Source organism: Berghia stephanieae, chromosome 1 (assembly GCF_034508935.2).
Source record: "Berghia stephanieae isolate SIO BIC M18660-M18661 chromosome 1, UCSD_Bste_1.3, whole genome shotgun sequence".
NCBI lineage: Eukaryota > Metazoa > Mollusca > Gastropoda > Nudibranchia > Aeolidiidae > Berghia > Berghia stephanieae.
Genome location: NC_088360.1, coordinates 6,500,842 through 6,523,504, shown reverse-complemented (window position 1 = coordinate 6,523,504; position 22,663 = coordinate 6,500,842). Strand labels below are relative to the sequence as shown.

The 22,663-nt window shown below is 35.5% G+C and overlaps 1 protein-coding gene across 6 annotated transcripts; it reads right to left on the bottom strand.

Annotated features, from left to right (window-relative positions):
- Nucleotides 1-326: 326 nt before the first annotated feature.
- Nucleotides 327-20,578, bottom strand: LOC144966841 (reticulocalbin-2-like). Of its 6 annotated transcripts, none has more exons than XM_078903572.1 (8): nt 20,512-20,578; nt 12,514-12,581; nt 11,753-11,815; nt 9,867-10,017; nt 7,152-7,296; nt 3,466-3,646; nt 2,753-2,945; nt 327-1,869 (listed from the first exon to the last, which is right to left on the bottom strand). In XM_078903572.1, the coding sequence occupies exons 3-8, from the start codon at nt 11,759-11,761 to the stop codon at nt 1,601-1,603; spliced, it is 948 nt and encodes a 315-aa protein (XP_078759698.1). In that variant the 5' UTR covers nt 11,762-11,815; nt 12,514-12,581; nt 20,512-20,578; the 3' UTR covers nt 327-1,600. The 6 variants fall into 6 exon arrangements, with proteins under 6 accessions (XP_078759698.1, XP_078759696.1, XP_078759697.1 ...); XM_078903570.1 differs by lacking the exon at nt 20,512-20,578 and adding an exon at nt 20,378-20,396; XM_078903571.1 differs by lacking the exon at nt 20,512-20,578 and adding an exon at nt 19,283-19,339.
- Nucleotides 20,579-22,663: the final 2,085 nt, after the last annotated feature.

The window sequence follows — 22,663 nt, the reverse complement described above, 5'->3', positions numbered from 1 at the left end:
GTTTCATGACCCATTGAACAAACTTGTGACTGGCAAAAAATTTTTAGGGCTTTTATAGTGCTTGCATCAGACACTTTCTCTCTCGGCTAAGAACACAGGGCTGAGGCAAAATCAAATGTCATTCCAGGAAAAGGACAGAAAGTAACATACGAAGGGGGGGGGGGGGGGGGGGGGAGGGGGGGGGGGGGGAGGAGTAGATATAGTGGAATAAGAATAACAGAAACAGCAAGAGTGATGTGTCATAAACATTTACATGGAGATTGGGTAATTGAACAGCTTGAGATTTAGACAGCATGCATAAAGACTGAGACTAAACAAGTAAAATATAACTTTCGTCTAAACTTTTATTTCCATTTTCATATTAATTGATTTTCAGTATCAGGGGTACCCTTTGTTAAAATTTTAAAAATCTGAAATTTTTTCGTAACCTTATAAAACAATATTTCGTGCAAAGCCTCTCTTTATCAAATGCTCTCACCCTTAATTAAATCATAGAAAAGGATACATATCCGTCAAGCTTCCCCTTAACTGTTTCCTTTAAACAACCAATACTTTTAGTGAGAAAAAGGGCATCCTAGCAATATAAATCTCAAAATGAAGCACCTTTCAATTGAAGAACATGAGGTTTTAATTGCGTTAATATGTTCTCGTGACTAGAATATATTCAAAATTATTCATTCTGATCCTAGGGGTCAATGGAAATTGAGTAGTTTGGATTTCTTATGCACACAAACAAAAGTAAAAGCATTCGCACCACCAACAATCAAACATTTTAAGATCCAAACATTTCCAAATGCATTTCAATATTATAATACTTAAATTTTCTTTGATCACAAACAATGGGAATGGAATTGGGATGATTATTAAACCTGACTACAAATCTGTACAGACGTAATTTTGGTCAATAAACAGTTACTTTTTATGAATCATATCATTGATAGATTAAAATGACTTCCAACTTGTAAAAAATTAGTCTCACACCTGAGACTTTAAGATGTCTTGGATCTGAGACGTTTTTAAAAAAGTTGAAGTCGAAGTAACCTTAATCTATTGAAAATGAAGTAAAATCTCTCTGGCCAAAATGAAAACAAAAAGTTTTTTTCAAATGTAGCAAAAAGGCAAGCAAATTCTACAACTGACCTTCAAATAGCACACCATCTTTCACATAATCCTATAGTAGAGTATGCATATATGCAGGGAATGAGTATTTGTAACCATGACCAAAAAGAAAAAGAAACAAAACAAAATGACAAAAGCAGAAAATATTAATACCTAAAAGAAACCCTGTGCTTGCGTGTCTCATTCACTGATTGAAGTCATGGAAGTCATATTAAAACCAATATGGCCAAACAGAATTTTCACAAAAGAAGAAAATATAAAATAAACGTTTGCTGGTTGGGGTAAAAAAAAAAAAGGAATAAACCGAGACGTACAGAAAAATTTAACAAATGCAACGTCATCAACACTCAGAAGAGCATACAGAATCAACAATGGATAATATTGTTAAAATGTTTATGTATAAAATTAATAAATCTTTAAGTAAGCAATTTAGCTAATTGTAACAAAAATTAAAAGAAAATAAAGAGCCAGTTAAAATAAGTTATAATTCATCTCTAACATGAACAAAATGCAAATGTCGGCCATAATCAGTAGCTTGGCTTGAAATGAATTCTTCCTCTTTCTTGACAATTTCTTCAATGCTTAGATGACCATCCTCATTTTCATCACACTCTTTGATCAAATGTTCTGCTTCTTCCTTAGCAGACTCTGTGTTATCAAAGACGGCCCAAGGCTTTATTTCTTCAGGTGTCAGTTTTGAATCTTTATCTTTGTCCAGGTCTTCAAAGTGGTTTGATTCATTACCTTCGTCTGAGAATCAATGAAAACAAATAAGATTATAAAATCAAGAGTTTAGTGGCTTATTGAATATAAAGAGAAGACCTGAAGAAAAAAAAAGTGTCAATAAATCCTGAAAAAGAACAAAATACCTGACAAGGAACTTTTTGGACTCAAATCCCTTCTTTGGGACAAAAAAAAAAAAAGAAAGATAAGTAATAACTCTTCCCTTGGTTTTTACATACCACTCATAATTTATTTATATATATATATATATATATATATATATATATATATATATATATATATATATATATATATATATATATATATATATATATATATATATATATATATATATATATATATAGAAGAGAGAGAGAGAGAGAGAGAGAGAGAGAGAGAGAGAGAGAAAGATGGTAAAATTTGGCTATAATCGGACATGGTTATAAGAGGGGTTTTAGTCTGGTATCACCATCACTGCTATAATGAAGTTCCACTGTATTCCTTTAGAGTCATAACAGAGCTGGAGTTAATTTATCTCAGTTTCTGTGGCATTAAACAGATTAATAGCGATTAGATTAGACACTCATCCATCGCAGCGTATTTTCTACTAAATTTCACTGACCCAATTACTCCTGGGTGGATAGGAGATCATTAAAAATCGAGACTGCATTCTGTATCTGTATCAGTCTTTTTGATTGTGAGGTGAATGCTCTACCAACTGAGCTATTTGCACAATCTTGAATCTGGACAGAATAATACACAATTTGCCATTTAGCATTAAAAAGCAAAATATGTCAAAGGAGGATCCAATCATCATATCAGTGTTACATTTGTAAATACTAATTTCACAAACCGTTATACTAAAAATCTCAAAGTTCAGAGCACAAACTTTGGAGATTTATATTCTTACCAGAAGCAAATTCTGTCTTTGAAATAAAGCCATCTTTATTAACATCCATTTCATGCATGACTCTTTCCACCTCAACTTCATGCATATGAGGGAAGTCATAGGGGTGGGCAAAAGCCACATATTCGTCTTCAGTCAATAGTCCATCTTTATTCAAGTCTGCAGCATTAAACCGCTTCTTGTCCTCCATAATGACCTGAAATTGTGACAATTCATGGGTTACAATACAAATACATGATTAAAAAAAAAAAAAAGATATGTTCTTAAATCTTGGGGGTATCATGATTCAGAAAAAAACAACTATCATTTAACAACGAATCCTCATACTGAATATGAATAGAACGATAGCTTTAAAAAATAAAAAGATAAAATATATACCAAGAACCTTTAAAGATTAACCCTTCTTCAGCCAAACAAACACACACACACACACACAAACAAAATTACTTCAAGCCAGGAGAGAAGTGATAAGACATGACTTGTTTACTAACCTCTCTAATCTTAATACATAATATTATCATTTATATATTGACTGAAGTAGAATTTAAACCAGAAGAGTTCTTTATTCCACATTTTGTTATTTAGACACTATGCAGAAACGACAATGCAACTTAGCTTCATTCATCGCCATTGATCATCTATTGGTGAAAACAGTAATGATGGGAGAACTTGTCAGTTGAAATGAATTCAGTCTAATCACTAAAGGAGTAACCAACCTCCAGCATTTCTGGGTCTGTATCCTCAGATCTTTTAGTTTCTCCTGTCTTGTCCAATTGGTCAATATCTTCTTGATCATATCCATAATGCTTTTTCAATATCTCTGGAAAGCTAACACGATTATCCCCATCCTCATCATCTTCTTTGCGTCTTTCTTCAGCTTCCTGATGGTCAAGCATTCTATATGCACACAAAAGAAAAATCATTAAAAAAAATTCCCATCAATAAAAAAAAATAAAAAATTGAGCTTTTATACAGCGCAATATCCGCTGAACATGCTCAAAGCACTTAACAAAGGGTCCCTGACCAACAGTGACATGTAACATGTAGAATAAGACATGAGGCCTGTTAGGCGATATATTTTTTTCCCCAATAGAGACAATCAGGTACTCATTTTACACTGGAGAGCAGTGAGCGAATGTGAGTAAAGAGCCTTTTCCAAGAACTCAACTATGTGTCGGGTGAGGCACACACCCAGGACCTTCCAATCCGAAAGTGAGTGTAATACCACAAGACCACATAGCTGCACAACAATTGAAATAAATAAACCATGCTTAAGTTTTAACAAATCAGGACTTAAAAAAAAAAGTACAGTGCAACACGCATTATTCGAACTACATTGGACAGCCAGAAAAGTTAGTTGAATCTGTTGCAATGACTACATGATCACAGCTGTAAGTCAAGAGCCACAAACTGTGATGAAGCCAACTGATCTCAATATTTGTACATCAAGGTTTCATAGATTGATGAAGTTATCCATGCCTTTTTGTTGGCAAAATAGTGATATTATTCACTGCCTAAACAAACACCACCAAGCTACACAACACATGGGATGGCGTTAGAAGGAGTGTGTGCAGGAGGAAGAAAAGAGGAGGGATGGCGCCTTGTGTGCAACTCAAATGTAATCTTCGTAAACTTATAGCCTAAGATCATAGCTATTTTAAGCACATGCATGTCACCCGAAACAATCAGCCCCTCTTCCCCAAGATCTTGAGTATTACTCATAATTTTAGAACAGGCGATAGAAAAAAAACGCGTATGACGTGAGGTATTGCAGTGCAATTCCTTCATCGGTGTGTCATAATATGATAAATATTCAAACTGTGGAGCTGATTGTTTCTGGTGGCAGGCAAGTACAAAAGATAGCTATTCCTGAAACTGACCAAAATTTATGTCAATTTAAGAGGGCGATCACAAAGCTAAAATGAAAAGCAAGTTGTCAGCATGCTGATGATTTTCATACATACTTATGTTATAATTTTGCACTTCTACTTCTACACCTAAGTAATAGAACTGACTTTTGATATAGCTATAACACCCTTATCCTTGATATAATAATTGCATAGCCTGCGGCAAAGAAGAAAGAGGGGTGAACATAGGAGACCTGAAAAAAAAAATAATTCCCCAAAATACACTGATGAACCAGAGTTTATCTGGTGACTTTCAAAAGCACAAAATTTGTGACCCACCACCTCAGAATAGTTTTATGTTAGTGTTGACTAGACACTAGAAATCGAATCCACAATAAAAAATCCTGACAGTCTCATTCTCTAACAGAGTAACTGGTTTGGACAAATTTTACACAGTATGGTAATGGCAATTTGTCAAAAAGGAGGAAAATGTGTCAGTCCATTCGACAAACTGAAGCTAAAATGCAAAATTAGATATACAATATGATAGTTAGGTAACATTATATGATATACTTTTTTTTGGTAAATATCTAATGAATTGTCCTTTCCACAAAATAATTTTAAAGGCTCACAAAATTAATTAGACTTCTATCTTCATCAAGAGATGATAAACTTTTGGCCCAAAGGCTAAGTTACTGCAACCTAGTGCTTATGCAGTTTATAAATAAGACTCATAAATATATATAACAACTTGCAAAACATAGTCTATCTAAACAAAGGAAAAATAGTAAATTAAAAATAATTTGAACAATTGCTTTCCGATTCGATCATCTTAATCTTTCTATGACAAGATGACTTCTAAAAACATAACATGAAGACTTAAGAGAGTGTTTTTTTTAGAGAGAGAGAGTGAGAGAGAGAGAGAGAGTGAATGAGTTATGAATTGATTTTCCATTTATTTTTCCAATCGCCACCCCACATCTATTCATCCAAAGACACCACTGGCCTTGTGTCACTTTTGACATTTGGTGCCACCCTGTCTAGGCTGATTCATAAAAATGCCAGTGTCACCAAAATTTATGCAACTGAGCACAGGTGTCAAAATTTGACACAAGACATGATGGTGATTTTTTCCATCCATCTACCATGGAGCCACCTGTGCTTTTCATAGAAAAAGGTCTGACACTGCAACAACAGCTTAAAATTTCAAAGAAAATCTCAAAATCCCGCGGAAGATTATCATCACTGTTTAGAGGAGCAACAAAAAGCATCACTGTACTCATTCTTGATGAAAAGCAATATTCATCATGTGTTATTGATATGTTCTATTCATACTGAATATTGACATCCCAAATTAATACAGGAAAGGTGATGTAATTATCATTAGCTAAAAAAAAATAAAAGCTAGAGGTGCCTAAATGAGCCAATAAAATGGAGAGAAAAAAAATAAAAATAAATAAATAAATAAATAAAAAATAATATCTATCTCTCTCTCCCTCTCATTTTGTTCATTTATATATATTTGGTATAATATACTAACCACCCAATCAATCGCTCTCTCACCCCCATCCCCATTTTAAAGACCTTTTTGCAGTTACTTTTACTTTATATACACATACACAGACATACGCACACAGGCACACATACACAAACATATACACATCTTCTCCATACCCTCTCTCTCTTTCTTTCTATCTCTTCCCCCCCCCCTCTCTCTCTCCTTATCTCGCGCCTCTTCTTGCATCCACACTCGAACCCCTTTCCTCACATTAACTTAATTCCCACATTTGACAAAATGTGATATTTTGTAAATTTACATATTTGTGTTTTTGTTTACTGTCTCCTGACGAAGGCCAAGGGCCGAAACGTTGTTTGTTTTGTGTTGTTCCCCTATATATGAGTCACATCTACTCACTTTAATTTTTTCTCTCCATAAAAAAAAATAATTCATTGTTTTCCTGTTATACATTTAGAGAATAATACAAACGATACGCAACTTGGTTAATTTCATACTTTATTTTTTTATTTAAAAAAAAAAAAGGAAGAAAGAAGATAAATAAGAAAAGAGAAATTCCTCAAATCGATAGGAATCATGGAACCAAAGTTTACCCCAGTTTTTGTTGTGTTAATAAGACAATAGTAATCGCTTAAAACCCTTTGGATAGAACATTAGTCTATTGCAAAGTGCTATCCACCAGATCTAAATTATTCTGCTACCCAATTACGTAAAGTGAACAGTAAAAAATCATAACTGAACCCGGGATCTATATTATTCGCTTTGTGTGAAGCAATTACTCTACAAACTGAGCTTTTGACACCCTCTTATATTCTTTACAGAGGAGAATGAATGCAACTTGTGTCTTATTCTGTATCAAAGTTATTTAAGACTCAACTTTAGTAATCAAATCATTTAAATTCTAAATTCACTTTTCCATGCTTCACCCCAACATAACACCAGATTGAGGTGGTGAGTCCTATTTCACATAATAATAATATTTCACAAAAGAAGCCAACATTAACTATAATTTCAGCATCTTCCAAGCTCTGTAACTCACCTAAAAGAGTGTACTATCCACTCAATCAACTCATTTTCTTCAATAAGACCGTTGTTGTTAGTGTCATGAGACTTGGCCAGAGTCGTCAAGGCCTTCCGTCTCTGTTCTTCGGGCAATTCACCTAGTTCTTCTTGGTCTCGGGAACCTGAATGATATAATATGGAAATATTGATCTTACTCTCATTTTACTTTTTAAAATTCACCAGCTTTATTCGCAACCAATAACACAAATCATGTTATATAATTGACATGTCTAATGTGAAAAAAACATTGACAAGACTGTAATGTCATTATAGAATCATACAAGCAAAATATAATAATAATAATAATAATAGATGATAATCATAGTACATTCCAATAATTACATTTCAAAGTACCCTCACATCCCATCCTCACAACAGTGCACCCAAAATACTGTTACAAAATCAATAATAAATTGAATGATGATTAAATGACAGACAAATCATTTAAATATACACACACACACATATATATATATATATAAACATTTGAAAGATAATTAAGATAGTTTGACTTCTACAACGTTGTTGTCGAGCGTTGCTCTCATCAGGAAGTGGAAGTGAAATTAGATTGTTGTGTTTTCGTATTTTTATAGATTCGTGTTTATGGAGGTTCGTAATTACATAAAAGGTGTTTGTTTCTATGTCTGCATGAGGAAGTTAGTTCGTTTCTTCTGTTGAGTGTTGCTATGTTCGGTTTAGTGATGATGAAGAATTTTTCTTCCAAGCAGAGGTTGCAAATCCTAGAAGAGGGGGAGTACGACTGTGCTCTGGAGATGATTTTCCATGTGATGCTGTGTTGTATGTTTTTTTCTTTGAGGTTCCAAATGTGTTCGCTTAGTGTAGTAGAATGTCGTTTGTGTATGTTTCTGAAGGAAGATGTATGCAGGTTGTATCTGGTTTTGAATGGACACTCGGTGAGGCCAATGTATGTTTCTTGTTTTGGTGTGTCTGGTCGTGTTACTGTGGCTTGATAAATTACGTTTTGAGTCAGGCAATTGCCGTTTAGTGGGCATGTTATCTGGGTCCTACAGTTGCATTTTTTCTCTAGGTTGTTGCTCTCTCTCTCTCTCTCTATATATATATATATATATATATATATATATAAATTATATTCAAATGTTTATATATATATATATATATATATATATATATATATATATATATATATATATATATAGAGAGAGAGAGAGAGAGGAGAGAGAGAGAGAGAGAGAGAGAGAGAGAGAGAGAGAGAGAGAGAGAGAGAGAGAGAGAGAGAGAGAGAGAGAGAGAGAGAGAGAGAGAGAGAGAGAGAGAGAGAGAGAGAGACGGATATATAATTACAACCTGATTATCAATTAAAAAGCACCATATTAACAAATCAAAAACATTAAACAGTAATTCATTAAATAAATAAAAAGATATCCACCAAAGGGAAAACCCAGTAAAATAATCACACCAACAATTGTAGGAGACAAAATTTCATAATATTCTAAGAAAATCCAGACTCCTTTTATACTAAAAGCACATTCAAATACTAGTCATTTTCTTTTTTTTTTTTTTTTCTAAAAATTCTTTTTTTGTTATAACATAATAAACTGAACATATTGAGCGTCCAAAAAGACTAAAAAAATGGAGATGGACACTGTATAAATCACCACACCATATATCATAGGCATAATGTCATTTTAATGTATATTTCAAATTCTGTTTTAATTTCTAATCGTATTTCTGTCTAAATAGTCTTGTTATCACAATGATTTCAATCAATTCATTATACCTGCTAACTGTGCATGTATCAGGAATTAAAATGTGATCAGCCATCTCAAACTGGAAATATCTAAGGCTGAGGTACATGTCAAAAATTGAATCCTAAGTTTAAAATAAGCATAAACGAATAGACTCCTTGAGTTTTACCCAAACAAAAAAAAAAAAAGGCAAAAAAAATAAATAAATAAAATTAAAAAAAAAAAAAAAAAAACAAAACATTCATTCTCAATGAGGTACATATAATGAACCAGTCCTACCAATTTTTCAAAATGTCAAATTGGGAATTTTAGATTAATCAAACTTGAGTCTGCCACACTGACAACTAATAGCAAATTCAACTGGCAAATATAAGAAAATAATAACTTAAGAGTGTGTTTTTAGAGTACGTATTGTTTTATTGGTGGGTTTTTTTCTTCACTTTAGTGTATGCTTTCTAATAAGATGATGTTATCCTGCTGCTATCCCAGTTCCAAGTCAAATGAATGTTTGAAAAGTATGTTCCATATACCATATCATAACATCAAAATAACCACGATGATTAAATTATTTTAGCATATTTCTCAATTCTTGTCATTTATAAAGTTTGTTAACATGCCTTTTTAAAAATAATAAACCTGTGAAACTCTTATCAGAAACATCTTTAACTGTAATTGGGTTGTTAGGGAACAGGGCAACCAGATCAGGAATTTCCAGATCAAATAGGGAGGGTTGACCGATCTAATGAACCCAAAACTTCATATTTTAAAAATTTTAGATTTTGTTTTCACTGTCCAGTTCACCCTAATGTAATACTTCTCTGATAAGAGGGTCACATATTAGGGATTTATATTTATATTGACAAATTCTCATCAAAAGCTAACAAGAGCTTTGTTATTTCAAACGAAATTATTTTTATTTATTGATATATACAATTGTAAACATACTGAGCGGAATCAAACCTTACCAAGAAGTGCTTCATAGTCATAAACCTGATTATGCTTGCCACCTTTATAATGGAGAGGCTTGTGTTTTTCTGCCCCATGTGATCCATGTTCCACTTTCTCAGAGTCTGCATAAACACTTCCCAGAAAAGCCAATAACAATAATGGTAGCAACTGAAAACAGAATTGTGAAAAACGATAAATAGAGGTTAAACCATCAAGTCAAGTTAATGCTATAATCAGGACACACACAAAATAATTAACATATTAAAGGTAAGTCTGAATCTATTTAGAATTGAAATCTTCTACCTATTTTATCTGATTATACAGCCCACTCTGGATAATCGTAAAACTCGGTTTCACAACTTTCTGTTAATCACATTTTCCAAGAAACTAAATTAATTCTATATAAAAGTGACCGGTTAATTGCAACAAATTCCAGTTAATCGCAACAAATATTCGACCCCCAAAGTTGCAAATTCAAGAAATCAATCAAACAAAATTTCATCATAAGGTGAAATCATGACAGATTGAAAAATTACGAGTGGCCGGGGTTTAATGCTACAGTAGTGTGCCACACTCTATTAGACACAAACAGGGCAGGGCATTGCAGTATGGGTTTCTGAGGTCATATGTAACCATTATATTGGAGGCAAGGGGGGATGGGCATAATCTAGACAACAGGTAGACAATGGCAGTTGTAAATAGAGACTGACCGATATCCTTTATTTTGGGATTGACAACTGTGCATTGTGACCAATGGGTTTGGTAAGGGCTTTTTGTCTCTCATCATGGATAATCCCTTTGATTTTTACAAATGTTGAGAACAAAAGAGTGAAAATTTTACACCACAGCTGCTTTTAAATCAAAATCTATACAGGGCTGCCATATGTTGTTTTTTGTTTTGTTTCAATCAATCAAATTGCTTAGTCTGTGGTGGACTAGGAACAATGTTCACAACAACTGGTTTGAGTTTACCATATATGGTATGAAAGGAATCAGTGGTCAAATCAAATTGGTGTAACAACATGCTGTAGTGAAAACAGTGTCCCATCATTTTATCTGAAATGGACCAAAAAATACGGCAGCCATGGAAAGTTCCAAGTCTGTGTCGACTCAGAGAGAAAATGTTGCAATAGTGGACGGGAAACTCAACTTCGGTTAATTGCAACATTATCGCAGATCCCAAGATGTTACGATTATCCGGTGTGGACTGCACAACAAATCTAACGGGCTCCAAAACAAGAAAGCAGTAACAGCAAGGTGACTTGAGTGATGCCCTTCTGTCTGTATCATTGCTAACTAAAAAGCACTCTTGCTGAAAATGGTCACGGGGGAAATGGAGAGAGAGAGAGAGAGAGAGAGAGAGAGAGAGAGAGAGAGAGAGAGAGAGAGAGAGAGAGAGAGAGAGAGAGAGAGCGAGAGAGATAGGGGGAGTGTAGAAAGTTTATATGTGAGAGTTTGATGGAGAGAGAGAGAGAGAGAGAGAGAGAGAGAGAGAGAGAGAGAGAGAGAGAGAGAGAGAGAGAGAGAGAGAGAGAGAAGTCTAGGCACAGTTGAGGTTTTGTGTGAGTGTGAGAGACAAACTGAGATTTGTAATAGAAATTGCGAGTGTGTGTATCCAAAAAGACGAAATATAACTTTATGGGGTGATGAAATCTTTGCTGACAATAAACACCTAAGTTTCATGTGACAAATGATCTGGTGACATTATACTAATATACATCCGAGTTTTTGGGTGTTGAATTATCTGGTGACAATATATCATACTCATACCTGAGTTTTTGGGTGTTGAATCACACTCCCTAATAAAAATAATAATAATAATAATAATAATAATAATAATAATAAAATATTTTTTAAAATAAAATTAAAGCTTCAACAATGTAGAATGCATTTTTATTTTTACCTTGTCCATATTGATAATGATTATGGCTGTTCAAGACTGTCAGGAATGAATTTTTCCAAAGATCTAAGGAATAAATTTTCACAGCAATTTCATTAGAACTAAAAAAACAAAGCAAAGCTACTCTGAAAGAAAATCCTTGACTGATAAATGATAATGATAAATTGGAGAATGATGAGCCAGAAAGATTATTCAAAGACCAAGCAGTGCACAAAAGTGGGCAGGATTAAGAATAAGATATAGTCAACACATTATATCAATTATATTAATATATTAATATGGATACTTATAGTATATAACAATTATTTTGTGACAGAACAGTTTAGAAGTTGAGGCTGAGGTAGAAAAGAAAACAAACAGAAAAAATGAGGCAAGAATTTGATATCAATAACTATCTAGAACTCTTCGCAAGGATCGTTGTTGGGGAGTTATCTGAATCTGAAGAAGCCTCGGCGGTGCAATTATATCAAAAACTATTGAATGCAGCAAAATAAAAGGTGATAATTTTTAAGATAAAAATTTTTCTAAAAGGGCAAGTATTCTTTCTAGAATTCTGTGTTCTTGCATTAGAGAGAGATACATTAAATCATTAAAAAGAGACTGAGACTGAGAATCAAAAAAAAGGTGAAGTTGGACTTATTTACGTGTCAAAATCTGTTACGTTAATCTAAAATCGGCGATGGGAAAAGATTTACCTTTGAACCACACTTGTAAAAGTTAGTGATATCAGTTTAAGCGATAACAAAGTTAACCAGTTGACTAACCTGAGACAGGACAACGCCAAGTGACTGAAGTGCCGACACCAACGACGGGCTCAGCTTACGCTGCTAACCTAAACAAAGTAAAAGAGTGGACAGTTTCAACCGGAAGTAATATGACATTTTATTACTACGTGGTTTTCACACATTGGAGAACTGGATGATAGGGAAAGCGGCTCATCAGAAACTAAAGGGGGGGGGGGGGGGGGGGGGGGGGGGGGGGGGGGAGGGGCATTCAGTGTTCCGACTTGGTGTGTTCACAATGACTTAGGTCAATCAGAAATAAAGAGGAAATAATGAGACACCAAACTTTTTATTTAGATATGTAGCTAATGTATCACTTCTTTTATTATTCAAAGTATGACTAATCAGTTACTTTTTCTTTTATTCCTTGTAATATACTTTCAATCACATTAAATTTGAAAGAAAAAAAACCCCGCCTTATTAATCCCCAGTTGTCTAAACGATTTACACTTTATCTCGACTTCAGTGTTCCGACTTGGTGTGTTCACAATGACTTAGGTCAATCAGAAATAAAAGAGGAAATAATGAGACACCAAACTTTTTATTTAGATATGTAGCTAATGTATCACTTCTTTTATTATTCAAAGTATGACTAATCAGTTACTTTTTCTTTTATTCCTTGTAATATACTTTCAATCACATTAAATTTGAAAGAAAAAAAACCCCGCCTTATTAATCCCCAGTTGTCTAAACGATTTACACTTTATCTCGACTTCAGTGTTCCGACTTGGTGTGTTCACAATGACTTAGGTCAATCAGAAATAAAAGAGGAAATAATGAGACACCAAACTTTTTATTTAGATATGTAGCTAATGTATCACTTCTTTTATTATTCAAAGTATGACTAATCAGTTACTTTTTCTTTTATTCCTTGTAATATACTTTCAATCACATTAAATTTGAAAGAAAAAAAACCCCGCCTTATTAATCCCCAGTTGTCTAAACGATTTACACTTTATCTCGACTTCAGTGTTCCGACTTGGTGTGTTCACAATGACTTAGGTCAATCAGAAATAAAAGAGGAAATAATGAGACACCAAACTTTTTATTTAGATATGTAGCTAATGTATCACTTCTTTTATTATTCAAAGTATGACTAATCAGTTACTTTTTCTTTTATTCCTTGTAATATACTTTCAATCACATTAAATTTGAAAGAAAAAAAAACCCCGCCTTATTAATCCCCAGTTGTCTAAACGATTTACACTTTATCTCGACTTCAGTGTTCCGACTTGGTGTGTTCACAATGACTTAGGTCAATCAGAAATAAAAGAGGAAATAATGAGACACCAAACTTTTTATTTAGATATGTAGCTAATGTATCACTTCTTTTATTATTCAAAGTATGACTAATCAGTTACTTTTTCTTTTATTCCTTGTAATATACTTTCAATCACATTAAATTTGAAAGAAAAAAAACCCCGCCTTATTAATCCCCAGTTGTCTAAACGATTTACACTTTATCTCGACTTCAGTGTTCCGACTTGGTGTGTTCACAATGACTTAGGTCAATCAGAAATAAAAGAGGAAATAATGAGACACCAAACTTTTTATTTAGATATGTAGCTAATGTATCACTTCTTTTATTATTCAAAGTATGACTAATCAGTTACTTTTTCTTTTATTCCTTGTAATATACTTTCAATCACATTAAATTTGAAAGAAAAAAAACCCCGCCTTATTAATCCCCAGTTGTCTAAACGATTTACACTTTATCTCGACTTCAGTGTTCCGACTTGGTGTGTTCACAATGACTTAGGTCAATCAGAAATAAAAGAGGAAATAATGAGACACCAAACTTTTTATTTAGATATGTAGCTAATGTATCACTTCTTTTATTATTCAAAGTATGACTAATCAGTTACTTTTTCTTTTATTCCTTGTAATATACTTTCAATCACATTAAATTTGAAAGAAAAAAAACCCCGCCTTATTAATCCCCAGTTGTCTAAACGATTTACACTTTATCTCGACTTCAGTGTTCCGACTTGGTGTGTTCACAATGACTTAGGTCAATCAGAAATAAAAGAGGAAATAATGAGACACCAAACTTTTTATTTAGATATGTAGCTAATGTATCACTTCTTTTATTATTCAAAGTATGACTAATCAGTTACTTTTTCTTTTATTCCTTGTAATATACTTTCAATCACATTAAATTTGAAAGAAAAAAAACCCGCCTTATTAATCCCAGTTGTCTAAACGATTTACACTTTATCTCGACTTCAGTGTTCCGACTTGGTGTGTTCACAATGACTTAGGTCAATCAGAAATAAAAGAGGAAATAATGAGACACCAAACTTTTTATTTAGATATGTAGCTAATGTATCACTTCTTTTATTATTCAAAGTATGACTAATCAGTTACTTTTTCTTTTATTCCTTGTAATATACTTTCAATCACATTAAATTTGAAAGAAAAAAAACCCCGCCTTATTAATCCCCAGTTGTCTAAACGATTTACACTTTATCTCGACTTTGGTTTTATCTCCAATACTACAAGACGATACAGACAAAAGACAAGATCAGCATTTTCCCTTCCATCAAACAAGGTGTACCCTCACACAGCCTGATAGAAGAGGAAAAACTGACTGTAATTAGTAATAAATCAAGCATGTTTTTTATGTCATAGCCTGGTGTGAAAAATCAATACTCCTTTTATCAAACCTTTTAATCAGCATCTACCAAGCAATTCAGCAATGCCGTCTACGCCAATGCACTCACCCCCAATGATCACCTGCTTTGACTTTGGTGGGGGTGCTTGGGGCGTGTGAGGGACAAAGGAATAAGTCCGGTTGACCGTCACTAGACAACTCCGGATGTCGGGCCTATAAGCGGGCGCCTAGAACGGCCCGCCCTGATATGTGACGAAACACAGATCCATCTCGGTGCCCAAATGGCTTCGGCCATCTCGGGCTCCACACTACTATAGTATGGATCAGTCTAGGTCAACGGCAAAGCGGTCGGCCGCCTAGCCAAATATTCCCGCGATCGTGTCGCCAGGGTCATCGGTGCGGTCGAGAAATCAGCGAACGTCCCAACACATATTTAACTGGAAAATGCGATATCAGGTCAATGATAAGACGCACATAATAATATTGTCTCTCAATATCGAGAGTTAGAGTATGACCAGAATAAATGAGCTTTTAATAGCAATCACCACGAGTGGGGCTACTGAGACCGCAATGAGGCAGGTAGACAACTTCACTTATAATAATAATATAATAAATGGCATTTATATAGCGCTTAAATGGACTGAAAGGATCTACACCCGATGTTTATGATCCTACAGCTAAAGGTACCTTCAGGGGCCCAGCCATAAGGACTACACTCCTGACCTGTGAAGGGAGCGAACGAGGAACCGTTGCAGGTTAATCGGACAGTCCTTGGCCACTTCCCGCATAGCCAGCACAGGTCGATACTTGTCACAGGTGGGTTGACAGTCCCAAGGGTGCAGTCTCTCCCGCTCTGCAGATGGAGCTTCAGGAAGGCTAACTGGGAGGAATTTACTTCCTATATCGAGAAGGTCTGCCCTGCCATCCCTCCCAAATACGCGAACATAACCAGATTTAACAGGCTGCTGATTAAGAGCGCTCACGGACATTCTACACGCCATGCTGGACGGAGGAGTCGAAAAAGCTTACAAGATGTACCAGCAGACCCAGTTCCATGACGTTGCCGATAGACTACTTCAGTTTCGAGCAGAAGGAAGGAAGCAACGATGGCAGGAGCCCGTCGAAAATCTCGACTTTTTACACTTTAGCACTGTAAAGAAATTGGATCCTGACCGGAATTTCGCGAAGGCTATACGGGAATGTGAGACAGACACAATTGCCAAGAATATAAACAACCGCAGCTAACGGGTCCCGAATCAGTCTTTCTCTTGCAAAGCATACCGTACGATTTTGGACTCGCTATCCGAGGACGAAGTGTAGGACTGGACATCCCCGTTCAATCCCCGAGAAGTGGGTGCGGCCATTAGCGATGTTAAGAACGACAAAGCAGCAGGGATAGATGGCATCCTGATATGGTGACGCATCTGGCCTCAGAGCACGGGCCTGGCTGGCACAGGCAATGTCTGACGTCCCTGCAAAAGGAAAGCTTCCACAAGTGTGGAAGCACGCCAAGATAGTTGCTATCCTGAAGCCAGGGAAACCGGCGAAGGAGGCCGACAGTTACAGACCCATATCACTTCTGAGCTGCCTGTCCGCATTTTTGGAGCGTGTACTACCGAATAGACGGGGGCCGTTCTAGACTTGCCCTGCCAACCTAGCAGGCGGACTTCAGGGAAGGGAGGTGCAACACGGAGCAGGCCACTGCCCTTACAGAACGTATTGAAGCAGGGAACGAAAGGAAACAACAAACAAGTGCTGTATTTATAGACCTATCAGCGTCGTACGATCCGGTCTGGTGCGAAGGGTTGATGCTCAAACTTGCAAAAATCAAAAGGTGCGATAAGACCTTGAAGTTGTTCTCTTCAAGCTTAGGGAAAAGGCAATTCCACATCGCGCTGGGAGACAGCACGAGCAACGTCAGGAAAACTGAGGAATGGGGTCTCTCATGGATCTGTTATGGCACCAATGTTGTTTAATGCCTACACTAGTGACATGCTGAACACTTCCTACCTGAGGCTGGGAAAAGCGGACGACTGGGTTCTGGTTACTCAAAATAAAGTCTCGAGAGCGTACTCAGTGAGGTCGTCACCAGACTCAAGTCATTCTTTGACAAATGGTGCCTGAAGATGAACACTTCGGAAACCGTGGCCACTGCATTCCACCTATGCAGTGGCTGTCCCACCCGTAAACAGAACGGGTGTTACGCTGGAGCGCATCCTTACCTATCGGGCGCATCTTGAAGGAGTTGCCCAGAGAGAAACGCAATAGTCTTCTGAGGAAGCTGGTGGGGTTTCACTTGGGGTGATATTCAAGCGATCCTGAGGTTGTCCGCCCTGGCAGTATGGTATTCCACCGCGGAGTATTGCACTCTCGTGTGGGGTAGACGCAAGAACGCTGAGAAGGTAGATGTAAAACTTCGCAAGTTCATGCACATAATGAGAATGCTGACAACAACTCCTAGAGATTAGGGTCCGATAATGCAGCAATCCAGCCCCCCGATGTCCGGCGGGAGACAATTAAAATCAACTAGCTTAAAAAGATCAAAGAGAGGAGGAATGGGGATACCCCTGTCAAGCGCATAATGGATGATGCCTCTGTTTCGAGCCGAAATAAGTCCCGGCAACACTTGTACGTAGCTTCCCTGACATCGAACAGAGATGCATATTATAAGAGATGGAAGTCGGTTTGGACGAATTCAATCCCTCGAGGGGGAGAGGCATCGACTCATCAAACTGGGGGGAGAAGTTGCTAGGCTTTTCCACCAGCAAGAGGAGACATTGGGTGGCAGCCAGTCGGTTTCGGTTGAGAACCTGCTTAACTGCACCTTCACTGCGTCATTGGGGGCTTGCTACCTGTCCAACATGTACCCGTTTTGGCCAAGAGCCCGAAACCGCAGAGCACCTAGTTGTGACGAAGCTTCCGTGCGGATTCGCGACCGTACACAATACGCTTCAACAGTCATGACGTCAATTCCCTCGTAATGACGCATGGTAACTTAGTAACAGGCTCTAAACTATAGAAACAATAGCGCTTATGACATATTTCTCCGACGAGCATAAAAGTGTATCCAGAGGAGAAAACATTATAAATATGATCATGTTTTTACTTTTATACATTCTGCTCACATGATATCTCACAAGTTATCGCCAACATAAGGAATAAAAAGCACCCATTTTCTTTGTTTAGAGCCACGATGGCCGCCGTTGCTGGGCGACGTGACATCAGACTAGTGATAGGTTTGCGTCCTGGATAGACCGCCATAACATAGTAGTGTGAAAACCATTAGAAGCTGCTACCAAACCAGTGATCAAACCTCTATTTATGTCTACATCAGAGCTTTGCGCATTGAATTATCATGACAATCAAAACTCTGATGCTGATACCTCTTCAGAGGATTGATCCACGGATTTCGAATAGGAAGTTATTATTATTATATATTATTATTATTATTATTATTATTATTATTATTATTATTATTTATTATTATTATTATATTATTATTATTATTATTATTATTATTATTATTATTATTATTATTTATATTATTATATTATTATTATTATTATTATTATTATTATTATTATTATTATATTATTATTATTATATATTATTATTATTATTATTTATATATATATTATTATTATATATATATTATTATTATTATTATTATTATTATTTATTATTATTAGTAGTTAGGTAGTAAGTAGTATAGTATAGTAGTAGTAGTAGTAGTATAGTAGTAGTAGTAATAGTAGTAGTAGTAGTAGTAGTAGTAGTAGTAGTAGTAGTAGTAGTAGTAGTAGTAGTAGTAGTAGTAGTAGTAGTAGTAGTCGTAGTTCTTTAACGTTATCATTATCATTTTGCGAACCAACCGTTATATCTCATCACCACGTTATACTTTCTTAGCCCTCTTTTGATTAGCAGTTACCCCAGTCTTCCGAAATAATGCCATATTGATTTTTGGAGGACATATGCCAAATTAATTAAACCTTTACCAATAGCCTGCCTTTTTTTATTTAGTTTTAATCTCAAAGTAAAAATGCACAAGCTTGTAAATTTGGCAACAGATGGCTAATCCATTTTGTCGCCCGTTGGCAAAACGCATGATTTCAATTTGAAATGAAATGTTTTACTCACAGATTAAAGCTTATCCGCAACTTGTCATTCATTCTTTCGGATAAGACTTTGAAGATAAATAACTAGATAGATGGATAAATAGACATATATATATATATATATATATATATATATATATATATATATATATATATATATATATATATATATATATTATAGATGAATAGTTAGATAAGATAAATAGATAGATAAATAGATAGATAGATAGATAGATAGATAGATAGATAGATAGATAGATAGATAGGGGTTTTGCGCTTGATGTGGGTTTGTATCCAAATGATGAACTTAATGGTCTGGTTTCGAATCTAGTTTGCTCGCTATGGGCTCCTGTTACCAACCACGCCACTCAACCTATAAAAGAAACGGTTTATCTAGGGGTGATTAAGAATGTCCCATCTAAATAATTGTAATACTAAATACGTGAGTCAAGACAACATTAACATCCAATACAAGAATAACACTTCTATACAAAGATTGAGCTAGATTGTTACAGGAAAAGATCAAGAGAATGAGGGAAGGAAAGAATGGAGAATGTGAATAATTTATACTTTATATATTAATCGCGTATTTATTGATGAATCCCTGGAAGAATGCAGATTTAATTTATTTCCATTTGACTAAAATTTTTGGTTATGGTTTGGTTTGTTTAATTTCATTATTCGTTTTTCTTCTTTTAATATGTATCTCTGGGTTTCAATTTTGAAAATGGCATAAGCCCGATTGGATAATCTTTGGGCCGGCAAGCGATTTGACATCAACTGTGGTCATTGAAGTCTTCCAAACCAGGCTTTGGTTGATTCCAGTTCATAATATAGAGCTAAAGAAGACAATCTTTTTGAAAATGGTATTGACTTCCTGTAAACTGGAAACAACGGCCTTCAATTAGAGTTTAAAACAAAAAAGGTCTAAGAGACAATTCTATTTTAACTTGCGCTGCCTTTTCATCCCGTAACGAAACACCATAATACCTTTTATATTCCAAACAAAGGCAAGGAGAAGTAATAAGTCCATAACAAAGATAATAATTAAGATTATTAAATTTGTAATTCAAACATCAACTGACAGAAGAACTATTTTGTATGATGATAATTTAACCTGATGAAGGAAATTAAATCCAAGTCAAAATAATGACGATGAGGAAATTAAAGATATTTTAAGTCCGAGTATAAGTGATCTCTTCAATGGCGACTCTAACTTTAAATCGATTTTTGAAAAGTTACTAAGCATACAACTCAATTTTAAGCGTCTGATTCACCGCGATATGAAACCGTTTCAAGTCGATTGATCACAAGTACTAATGCATCAGACTCGAAGATAAATATCCTATACATATAAAATGCACATTGGTATACAGTAATGCACTTTAAATATTCGCTCTGCATAATCTCCTTCACTGTGCTTCATTTACTCCTTCCCCCCACGACATTCTAATTTAAATCGAATTTTTATTTGATACAAATATAAATTGTCACATCTGTACCATATTTCGCCTAGCACACCTACAATATCTAACACTGGTTATAGCTAGGTACCCTTTCACACTTAAGTCGAATGGGATAATGCATATAAAGTGCCTTAAAAGTCGAGGAGCCATACTCTTTCGATCATCGTCTCTCATCCACTCTTAAAAGAAAACTACAACACGCAAGAAGCCTGGTAGAGGAATGGAAAAAGAATAAGCCAACAGGAGGGGAACTAATTGAAGATCCCTGTAAAAGTCTCCTAAGTCTACAGGATCAACCAAGAAAATACTGGGTAGCCGCAAATAGACTACGGTCAAAACATACAAGAACAGCTGCCAACATGCACAAATGGGGGCTCCAAGAATCACCAACATGTCCAGGGTGCAACCAAGCACCACAAGATGCAAACCGCCTCGTACTAGATTGCCCAGAGACAAAACTGGAAGGGGGATTTGAAACCATCAACAAATGTGATGATGACTTCCGAACCTGGATTGATACCTTGAACATAGAAGTGTAGCCGAACGATATTACTACTACTATCCACTCTTAACAAGTTAACTACCGTAGCTGAAAAACATATTTATTTTAAGATTTGACCAGAAAACTCGCATACAGGGCGCCAAGAGAAATAATCTGTTCTCTTTTAGAAACTTGCAAAATGCTATACATTTCCCTGAAAGCCGTACGTCAGAGCTAATTAAATTCGGTTTTTGTTACGTTAAACTGACAGAACAGATTTATTGTTACCGTTTGGATAAGACGCTAATCGATTGCAAAATATTTTTCGAAGCCCCAGCTACCCAATCACTGTCAGGGGACAGAGATGGGGATGAAAGGGGGGGGGGGGGGGGATTAGAAACAATCTCGAAAATACCTAGGATCGATATCACACTGGTCCCTTTGGTTAGGAGGCGAGTGCTCTACAAGTTGAGCTCTAGGGAACCCCCTGAATTATTGAAATTATTAAACTAAAATATGAATAGAAAATGGTTAAAGTATTGATAGAATATCATATCAGAGATATCCAAGCTGTTGTTGCAGATTTTCGTTATCGATTAATGACAACACAGACTTCACATTCATTACATTTACTGTAAAATTTTTAAAATACTTATTTAAACACAAAGCGAACAAGAAAGAACAACGAAAATAGAGAAGACGTCTGTGTATGTGTGTATGTGTGTGGGTGTGTGTACGTGTGTATGTGCGCGCGCGTGTAATTGTATTTGTGTGGTAAAGAATAAAGAGAATATTCAACGGTAAACTTGGACCAAGCTTCCTATGTACCAAATGACCCCGAAAAATCGACGTGGAACATAAAGAAACCACAATACTTTTCGTGTATAGACGTCTACAACCAATTCGCAATAAGTAACAATGTGAAATTGAATGTAAACTTCAATTTAATATACGACAACAGATAAAATGTACGTTTCGGGTTTCCCCTTTATCAACAAACAGGATGAATGAAATACTACAGACGAATGGGATAATGTGGCAGTGGCGTTTTTTAAGATGAATAAACAAAAACATTGATGGGCAGGAAATTGCATGACCCTTTGTAAGGAAGCGCGAATTAAAATAGAACAATAGTTATTTATAAAAGTTGCGCAATTAATTAGGGTCAAAAGAGGGGAGGTGGGGAGGAACTGTGTTATGCAGTATAGAAAATATAAGCGATGTCGGTATTAGTATAATCATTAGTGGCAGTACCCGCAGCAGAAGAGACAGTAGTACTTTTAGTAGTAGTAGTAGTAGTAGTAGTAGTAGTAGTAGTAGTAGTAGTAGTAGTAGTAGTAGTAGTAGTAGTAGTAGTAGTAGTAGTAGTAGTAGTAGTAGTAGTAGTAGTAGTAGTAGTAGTAGTAGTAGTAGTAGTAGTAGTAGTAGTAGTAGTAGTAGTAGTAGTAGTAGTAGT